This window comes from Citrus sinensis, chromosome 5 (genome assembly GCF_022201045.2).
Source record: "Citrus sinensis cultivar Valencia sweet orange chromosome 5, DVS_A1.0, whole genome shotgun sequence".
In the NCBI taxonomy this organism is placed as follows: Eukaryota; Viridiplantae; Streptophyta; class Magnoliopsida; order Sapindales; family Rutaceae; genus Citrus; species Citrus sinensis.
This window is the reverse complement of record NC_068560.1, coordinates 24,689,842-24,699,844: the sequence shown is the minus strand read 5'-3', so window position 1 is coordinate 24,699,844 and position 10,003 is coordinate 24,689,842. Positions and strand designations below refer to the sequence as shown.

Below are 10,003 nucleotides of genomic sequence, written 5' to 3'. Positions count from 1 at the left end.
TGCCGTGCCACGTGTGAAGGAGAGGAAGCAGTTTTGTGGGCTCAGGCTCGGCCCCGTCCGCCAAAGTTGAGCCCGTGCTTGGAGTTGCCAATCCGACCCAGGCCCATTTTAAATCCCAGCCGTGGTATGTCTGCGAATGCTTGTATCAATAGGCTTTTTCAAGTTAAACAAAAACACTTCTGCAGAAGCATTTTTTTGTGAAACATGTGATCCTTTTTTGGAAAGCACTTCCAAGTATTTTTATACGGGTAATTTTTAAAAATTTCCCCTAAGGTTTGGGCTTGTTGCAAGTAGATGGCGAGAATTGATTTATTTGTAAAAAACCCCCTACCGTCAGTTAAGTTTAACATTGACCGTTAGTTGACCATGCAAAGACAATATTACCCTTAACAATAGTTTGTAAACGAAAATAACTAAAAAAAAACCAAAATTATTGGTGCAAAAAGCACAAACCCTATTTTTTGACAATTTTATCCTTGTCAATTCTAAAAATTTACAATATCATAGGTAAAGATTATGACTATTTCATTTTTAAATTTTTAATTTTATCTTTCTTGTAGGAATTTTAAGGAAATATCAATAATTTAAAAAGAATTTTTTAATTTTAACTTTTTTATAGGAACTTTAAGAAAATATCAATAATTTAAAAAGGGTAAAATAGCTAATAATTTTGGTTTTTTTTTTAGTTATTTTCGTTTATAAACTATTGTTAAGGGTAATATTGTCTTTGCACGGTCAACTAACGGTCAATGTTAAACTTAACTGACGGTAGGGGGTTTTTTACAAATAAATCAATTCTCACCATCTACTTGCAACAAACTCAAACCTCAGGGGAGGTTTTTAAAAATTACCCATTTTTATACTAAAAAAAGTGCTTTTCTACAATAACTGCAGGTGGTTTTTTGGACCCGGTAAAATCTTTTTTTATTTTTCTTGTCTTGTAAACACTACAAAACCAGTATAAAAGTGTCTTTAATTATTTTAAAATATGTTTGATGGTACTGAAAATTGGCAAATGCTAAGTTACAATAATTGTAACATACATCTCTCATGTGAACCACACAAATTATAGGTCCTACAATTTTGTGTGGTTCACATGAGAGATGTATGGTACAATTATTATAACTTAGAGGCTCCCCTGAAAATTAGCAAGCTGTAGCTATCGGTCAAATTTACTGATTTGATTAACATAGTTCAAGAAATGCATCACATTAAATGGAACCAACCAAATTGTCAATTGTGCATTAGAATTACAAACGCAGAAGCAAACACATCCTCTTTTTCACTGCAACTACTATTACAACTCAGGAGCATAACTTTATTTTGAGAGCATATTGGTTCCACTTGAGGTCTGAAACTCAAACATTAGGCAATATTTGAGACATAAGCCATGTTTTCAGCTGCCTGCCTCTCAGCATCAAACATCTCAGATGACAGATACCGCTCTCCTGAGCTCGGAAAGATCACCTGCAATGATTGAGAGAAGCAGTTGTTGAACTGAGTCAATGATGTTTATCTCAACAATGCTGAAGTTTGGAGTGGCATGATAAGGGCTTGTTAAATCATGTTGCAAAGTTGATTAAGAAAATGTTAGTTGATATAAGGATTATATAACAGCTAAATTTATGCTTTCTATGCGTCAAATTCAGTGGCTGTCCAAATGAACATGTCAAACATGTTAAGTAGGCAATATGAAATGAAAATGAATGCAACCAGCTCAAAGAATTTGAATGAGCTTACGACAATGAGTTTTCCAGCATTTTCAGCCCTTTTGGCTATCTTAATTGCAGCAGCTGCTGCAGCACCAGATGATATCCCTACCTGCAATATTTATAAACACAAACATCATCATCAATTAGATGCCATCATAAGCCTACGTCACAGCAGAACATATATTTAAGCTTACGTACTCGGAAAGTAATTTATTTCCTCAATTTTTTCCTAATGGTGATTTTACAGAGGGAGAAAGTACTAGAAATGCCTGGAAGATTGCACATACCAGCAAACCTTCTTTTGCGCCAAGAAGCTTAGCTGTTTGAATGGCTTCATTGCTTGTTACCTTAAAGATATGAAAGATTATCAGTCTGAAAGGCTAAGTAGAAAAAAGCATGAAAAAATACATAGAAGAAAATGGGCAGGCACAATGCTGTTATTATGTCAGAAATGGGAAATTTGTAATCAGAATCAGAATTACTATATGTGAACAAACACTTATTCTTCCAAATGTACTTTTCTTAACGAGCAAGTCAATTTACAAGGGTTCGGAAGCTTACTCAAACAACTTCATCAAGAATGCTGACATCTAAAACACTGGGGACAAACCCAACGCCGATTCCTTGAATCTTATGATGACCTATAACCACATTACAGTATGTTAAAATCAGTTTTGAACTGAAGTTGCTGCGGCACATTGATGCTGCCATGCATACAGGAAGACCAAGATCTTAGCATATTATTGATGCTGCAATATAACATTTCCAAAAAAATTGAATGAAATGAGTTTTCAGAACTCACCAGCCTTTCCACCATTCAGAATTGCACTTTCAGCCGGTTCAACGCCATAAACCTTAAGGCAGAACAAAAATCAAAACAAAAAGAAAGAATTCAAAATCAGGAACAGTTGCTTACACAAGAAAAGGTAATTCAACTATTTCAAAACTCAAGCATAAATAATACTACCTTGATCTCCGGATTTTTCTTTTTAAGGAAATTGCCAACACCAGATACTGTACCCCCAGTCCCTATTCCAGAAACAAAAATATCAACTTGCCCTCTTGTGCCTTCCCAGATTTCCGGGCCAGTAGTTTCATAATGAGTCTGCATAAACCGCTGATTAGTATATTTTATCAGTAGCCTTATGGCCAAGCAAAGCATACATACCTTTGGATTGGCAGGATTTTTGAATTGGTGGGGATTAAAACTGTTAGGTATCTTATTCAATAACTCTTCAACAATACGAAATTCCTCATCAATACCCATCTCTGCATTTGTGAGAATCAACTGAGCTCCATATGCTTGGAGAATTATTCTCTTCTCAAGGCTCATGAAAGCAGGCATGACAAGAATGAGCTTGTAACCCTCAGCTGCTGCAAAGCATGCCATCCCTATGCCGGTATTTCCACTTGTACATTCAATGAGGACAGTCTTTATTCATTCACGTGGAAAATTGATTAATCCCAAAACTACTTCCCAGTTCATTTTCATTCCAGTATGCTTACAAATCACAATAACTCTTAAAGAGACTTATGTTGATATTTTCTTGATAGACTTATGTTGATATTTTCTTGATAGAAGAAAAAACGAAAGTTAACAACCTTCCCTGGTGTGATAAGGCCCTTCTCTTCAGCATCTTTGATCATACTAAATGCAATCCTGCATATCAGTGATTGAAGCCAACTTGTATGAAGTGAACCCAAAAAATTTGGAGAAATAACAAAAATGAAAATTAGTACAAAGATAATTTTCAATATCAATTACTACTAAGATGTGCCAAAAAGAAAGATCAACAGAAGATTAAGGATAGGTTTCAAGTATTACCTGTCTTTGACACTAGAACAGGGTTCCATCATCTCTAGCTTAGCAGCAATACGTGCCTTGCAACCATCCACAATATTGTTGAGGTAAACCATTGGGGTATTGCCAATCAACTGATAATAAAATATGCAACAAAATGAGAAAATCTCAGAGCATATGAAAGGAAAAAAATGAAAAATCAGAATTAGATGAAGGCATTTTACTTCGGTTATATCGTTTGCAATGGCACACTTCTCTGATCCCATATTGCCCTCAGCTGAAAAAAGAGTTAAAGAGTGTTAGAAGTCAAAAGATTAATAAGCATAAAGTGGGGAAGTGAATTCAGTATTTGAAGAAACCGATCAAAGAATTCCAAACTTGGATTCAAGAAGGGTATAAGGTACCAAGAAATTACATGAATCATATGAGTAAGCCTGGGAAGAAAATTATAAACTAGTAACTTGAAATAATATACATCAGTAGAACAAAAATTAAATCAAACACAAAGAAAAGCTTCAAGTACCCGAATACAATGGCTTCAACAACTCAAGAACACTGAACGGTCAAATTTATGCAGCAATCACAGCTATTTATAGCTGACAAGCTAAAGAATAGGTGGCAGGTGACATGGAATCATTATTAATATGGCCTTAAAATTAAATGTAGGTGCATTAGATTTAATTAACGCACTGGCTTTTTGTCTATACTGCAGGAATTACTAAAAAGGAAGATAAAATGGCTTTTTGTCTATTCTGCAGGAGTTGCTAAGAGAGGAAGAAAATGTTGCTTATTTAGACAGTTAGAACAGAAGTTAGTAAAATGCTTTCTCAGAAATTAGTCAGATAAAGTTGGCAAGAGACAATTGTTTCTAGTGATGACAAAAGTCTCTAACTCAACCAAAAGCTTAAGCTTATAGGTAACGGCTAAACAATAGTATTTATTATACTCTTAACAATTTCATGCAGAAACAGTACAAAAGCTTTCGATCATTTTATATACATTAACTTCGTTTTGCAGAGCGATGGCATGATATGACCTGCCCAGTAATCGGTTCTCCGATTCTATTATCCGCATAAATTCTGCCGCGTCACTGAAGAAAGAGAGAGTGAAACTAGTTACTTGAGAATGCATTAACTGCTAACTTCTAGTTATGGAACTAAAACTGGTTGTTAATGCATAATAAATCCCCTGTATAATTATGGACTAATTAAAGTGCTTGAACAACTCATTTTACTTAGAACTGTCTTTAGTGATCATAAATGTTTCATTTGGTTTTCAAATTTTGGTATATTTAAGGTTTAATTTTCATTGCAGAATTAGGTTAGTTGGAAACAACAACAACTATCTGTCAAACTTATCCAAAACTTGAAAACAAAAGCAAGCAAATTTGAGATTATTTTACAATACATTGCTTCATTAACAGATTGATTATCTAAATTGCAATTGTACATACAGAATACATTGAATCTTCTTCTGTTGAAGGCTTAGTTCCATTCTCTAGAATCTAACCGTCACAGCTTCAGAAGAACTAAAATACGGTCGGATAATGGATAGGCGAACATAGGCTGGCTCGTGTGGAAAATACAGGGATGTTTGTCCTAAATTCAGGCAGCTGCTTCCTAAACTTTGTGACGTCTTAATCAATGGACATATTTTGCACTTCATTTCTAATGGATCCAAACAATGCTGTGGATAGATAACGCTCTCCAGCACTGGGGAAAATCACCTGCAAAGGAAGCCATAGAAATGGCATGGTTAATATAGTTTAGTACAAATTACGTAGTTAAAAACAAATTACACTCTGTGGAGTACAGTTTATATATGAAGCAAAGAAAATCTAACTTACAACAATGAGTTTCCCAGCATTTTCTGGCCTCTTTGCTACTCGTATGGCAGCGGCTGCTGCTGCACCAGAAGATATTCCAACCTGCCAAAAAATTGTCCAACAGTTAGCAACCTAAGGGACAAAATCTGGGACGGAAATTATAGAATGCAAAAGATGGAGCGTAAGAACTAAAAGCAATATTTAAATCACAAACACACCAGCAAACCTTCCTTCAGGGCAAGCAGCTTACTAGTTTCAATAGCTTCCTCACTTGATACCTGAAAAAGGATTTTTAAGGTCAATTATGAGTAAGTTTGTTTAAAATGTGAGAAAAAATGACAGAAATCTAGCACTGGAAAATAAATTTTACATGCCAATCACCCAAGCCAAAGTAACTAACCCACAATTGGATTTTAAGACTTACAGTTATAACTTCATCAAGCAAGGAAACGTCCAAAACAGGAAGGACAATACCAGCACCAATACCCTGGATCAGATGCTTCCCTATTACATGTTACAGCATGCAAAGCACGCCAATCAGGAAATGATACTCATCCCAGAAAGGTGTAGAAGAAAATATATGCAGCAACTTACCTAGAAAGTATTCATATGAAGTCTTCAAAACAGAACTTTGAATAAAAAAGGAAAAACAAGAATGTTCAATGAACCTTTCATATTCACGAAGAAAATACTGCCGAAAGTTTCTAGTCTTGTCAAATATGATAAGAGTCGTAAGACTGCTGGTGTTCCGACGAAATTCTGATACCAATGAAATTCTAAAAATGTGCAATTGCACAACGTGTTGATGCAATCACTCAGCTTTAAACCACACAAAATCTTTGAAATGTGAAATTATGCAATGTGGATACAAAAGAACATAAAGAGCAAAATATGGCATGAAATAAATAAATGATATTATATATACTCAAAGAAAAATTAAAAAATACTAACCAGGTTGTCCACCATTCAAAATTGCACTTTCAGATGGTTCTATACCATATACCTATAAAACAAAGCATTAGAATGAATAATCAGAACCTCTTTTTCTATCTTTTCCAGTCATGCTTGCACATACTCAAACAATACCCTCAAGGTAACCTTAATATTTGGGTTCTTTTCTTTAAGGAATCTCCCCGCACCAGTTACAGTACCACCAGTTCCTATCCCTGCTATAAAAGCAGCAACCTTCCCTCCTGAGTCATTCCATATCTCTGGGCCAGTTGTCTCGTAATGAATCTACACATTTGACAATAAACAGATTAATAAACCCTTTAAAATGCAGACCTGTATTGTAATATCAACGAAAAGAGTACCTCCGGATTCGCGGGATTTTCAAATTGTCCAAGAATATAACCATTAGGTGTTCTGTTTAGTATCTCCTCACCCTTTTTAACAAGCCCCTCAAAGCCCACTGCTGGGTCTGCAAGATAAACCTCAGCTCCCAAAGCTCTGAGAATTATTCTTCTCTCAATACTATATGTTGATGGCATTATAATGATAAGTTTGTAACCCCTTGATGCTGCAATGAAGGCCAATCCAATACCGGTGTTTCCACTAGTTATCTCAATGAGGACAGTCTTTAACCATCAACATTCCAACATATCCAGACGGCAAATTTGTTAGTTAACATGTTTATCAATCAGTTTGAGCAGTGTAAACCCAGTTTGAGCAGAAGTCTTGGAAAACACAAGAGACTCTTAAAATTTTAAGAAGCAGGATGGGCTTGGTTGAAGTTATTAACGTTGACTGAAAACAAAAACACTGAGTTCATAGCATAATTTTTATGATTAATCAACTTTAGAATTGGAGAGTTTCCATTGAATACCTTCCCTGGGGTTATTAAGCCCTTATCCTCTGCATCTTTGATCATACTATATGCAATTCTGCATGTCAAAACATTGAAAACCAAATCCATGACTTCCAATATAATATTAGCATCATACGCCCGCATACGCCAACAAATACAATCAATTAGTGATTAACGAATGAGAAAGTTGTTAACCTGTCTTTGACACTAGAGCAAGGTTGCATCATTTCTAGCTTGGCAGCAATACGTGCTACACAGCCATCCACAACATTATTGAGATACACCATCGGTGTATGGCCTATCAACTGAACAAGCCAAAATACAGCCAACCTGTAAGCAAGATCACAGTAACCAAAGACAGAAGGCAAGTTCAAAAGCATGAGCTGTGCAAAGAAAATTACTTCGGTAACATCTTTCTTAATTTCACACTTGTCCTCCATGGAGCTACTTCATCAAACACTTTCAAAAATCAAGCAGCAAGCCTAGCACTTGGCAGAACAACAGCAATGTTAATGTCTTTGAACGGAGAATGGAGAAACCAGTTGCCAAAGATCAAGATAGAGCAGAACTCAGTAGCAAATTCAGTTTCATTTATCATTTGCCTTTCAAGAGTAACACTATTCTTGCTCTTCAAAGATCTCAAGGCAAATTAAATTCTGTCAGGTAGCAGAATACTTTAAAGGAGCTAACCTAATCCCAAGCACCTTATATCTCCAACAGGTAAGGAGCGGATTCACAAAATTTACAATCCCAATTAAGGAATCGATTCCAAAATGTGCTATATTCTTGAGAAACTTGCCAATTGCTGAAAAAACCCATTTGGGAAATATGTCTCATATTTATAACCAAGATTGTAAATTAAGCACAGAACAGAGAAAAACTGTTGTGAGAAACTTGTATGTCTCAAGCAAGAATCAAAATAATGAACTTTTGATTACCCAGTACTGTTTCTGACTAGAATTTAAAGCAGCCTATACTAGAAACACTGAAAAATACAAAACTATATGCATGTCATCCAAAGAATGAACATAATCAGTACTTCAACCTAAAATAGAGTACCATCTGACAATCATGGACTGCAAGAAACAATCTAGAAATCCAGTATTGGTTCATTGGGAAATTCCCAGAGGAGAGAAACTATATAATTGGACCATTTTGCTTACCTGGTAATGTAACTTTTTCACTGCAATATTGTTATATACAATATATATAACACACTCGGAAGTAAACAAACATGAAAAATGAAAATATTTTATATATTAGAAAGTGGTCGTTGTCAGGTTAAGCTTTTACAAGATTGTCCTTAGTGATGAATAGAACCTGAACTTTCCCTTGACTGCGGAAATTAACATTATGACACCATTGAATGCTCAAAGTTTTTGGGAGGTAAAATCGTCAAACAAAACTTTTTAGATGTTACTTCATTATCTAAAGTTAGGGGCTCGTTTCTTTTGTGTTTTATTAATTCTTCTCAATTGCAAGTCTAACAACACCTAATTAATATTATTTTAATTGGAGCGTTTGATCAATGTGAGGGTTGTAGGACTTTGAAGAGAGAATTCAATAGGGAAGAGATGAAGAAGTAAGAATTTATAGAGAAAAGAGAAAAATAAATATGTGTTGGAATTAATTTTATTAATATCTACTCAAAAATAAAATGAGAACCACCTATTTATATTAGCTCAACACAATCTAAATTCTAATTTAATTAGAATCCTAAATTATAAAACTTAATTTTAGGGATGGTAATGGTACCTGCAAACTCATTCGTTGTAGATAATTTTATAAGTTGCAGATAGGTTTGGTATTACAAATCAAAATACGCACTAAGTGCTGGTGGGTATGATATTTATTAAATATTCAATGAATACTCACATGAGTATCCGCCAAACCTATATTTTTTTCAAATATTTTTTAAAAATTTTAATTAAAAATATGTAGACCTAAAAATATATAAAATGCGTAAACGTGCGCGCAGCTACAACGTGTAACCCATAAAGTCCATCTACTTCTTTAGTCGATCTCTCATCTAAAGTAAACTAAAGGAAACCGATTTGTCATTTACATTCAGTCGTGACCATGAGTCGCACACTACCCTGCTACCTAACTCCCTTCTCAATCCAAATAGCCAGTGCCCAACTCTCTTCTTTACTGACAATAGCACCATACTGTTGCAGCTATTGTAAGGGCTGTTAATTCTGTAGCCGCCGCTATCATTGATTTGGTAGCTATTTGTTGTTGTTGATGCCTCTACCGGTGATTCTAGAGCTACTGTCGTTGCTGAATATGTAGCCATTGTTGCTGCCTTTGCCATTGTTGTGTTTTTTTTTAATTAATTGAAAGCACTTTTGAATTTTAATGGACTTATGCATTTCATACTTAAATTTGATTTATTGTTGGATTTATGTTGAAATTTTCTTTTTTTTCATTTACATTGATTAAATTTAAAATTAAGTATTTTATGTTTAATTTTACTATTTCAGGTTATTGTTATAATTTTACACGTTGAACATTTGTAATTCTAAATATGAGAACCTGTAAAAAATATGTTCGGTGTCATTATTGGTTTGATAATAATCAAAATTTGCAGTAGGTGGTCTTTCTTAAAAAAAAATTAAAACTCACAGTGAATTGCGGTTAGGTTTAATAATTTAAATTTTGTACTGGTACGAGGTTTAGTATTACAAACCGATAGCAAGTAGTGCCTATTGTCATCCTAACCCTAATAGAAAAGAAATAAAAATAAACTATTAGGGTGGTAACATTTCCCATGCAAGCCTTCTGGCCAAGATCAATAACCAACTTTTTTCAATTCAAATAGTCGTTAGTGGCTTCCAATCGAAAAGTGTGCTGACAGA

General features: G+C 34.6%; 2 protein-coding genes and 1 pseudogene across 11 annotated transcripts in view; 1 reads left to right on the top strand and 2 right to left on the bottom strand.

Moving 5' to 3' along the window:
- LOC102619574 (probable RNA helicase SDE3) overlaps window positions 1-10,003 on the top strand; it is a 90,884-nt gene that overhangs the window by 67,662 nt on the left and 13,219 nt on the right. The gene's annotated exons all lie outside the window — the stretch shown is intronic.
- Window positions 1,161-4,151, bottom strand: LOC102615302 (cysteine synthase-like; annotated as a pseudogene).
- LOC102612435 (cysteine synthase-like) lies at window positions 4,879-8,616 on the bottom strand. Of its 10 annotated transcripts, none has more exons than XM_052441920.1 (12): window positions 8,309-8,616; window positions 7,547-7,633; window positions 7,341-7,450; window positions 7,164-7,221; window positions 6,652-6,915; window positions 6,437-6,574; window positions 6,290-6,341; window positions 5,933-6,097; window positions 5,763-5,842; window positions 5,557-5,616; window positions 5,360-5,440; window positions 4,879-5,239 (listed from the first exon to the last, which is right to left on the bottom strand). In XM_052441920.1, the coding sequence occupies exons 2-12, from the start codon at window positions 7,583-7,585 to the stop codon at window positions 5,150-5,152; spliced, it is 1,137 nt and encodes a 378-aa protein (XP_052297880.1). In that variant the 5' UTR covers window positions 7,586-7,633; window positions 8,309-8,616; the 3' UTR covers window positions 4,879-5,149. The 10 variants fall into 10 exon arrangements, 9 of the variants coding, with proteins under 9 accessions (XP_052297880.1, XP_052297882.1, XP_052297883.1 ...); XM_052441922.1 differs by having other exon boundaries at window positions 7,547-7,627; window positions 8,309-8,615; XM_052441923.1 differs by having other exon boundaries at window positions 8,205-8,314.

What these genes read in the sequence shown, in the direction of transcription:
- LOC102612435 (XM_052441920.1), bottom strand. Translation starts at nt 7,585, where the DNA reads ATGGAGGACAAGTGTGAAATTAAGAAAGATGTTACCGAA. An exon ending in TGCTCTAGTGTCAAAGACAG is followed by an intron (nt 7,222 to 7,340) that starts GTTAACAACTTT and finishes TTTGACATGCAG; the next exon opens with AATTGCATATAGTATGATCA. An exon ending in AAAATCCCGCGAATCCGGAG is followed by an intron (nt 6,575 to 6,651) that starts GTACTCTTTTCG and finishes TCAAATGTGTAG; the next exon opens with ATTCATTACGAGACAACTGG.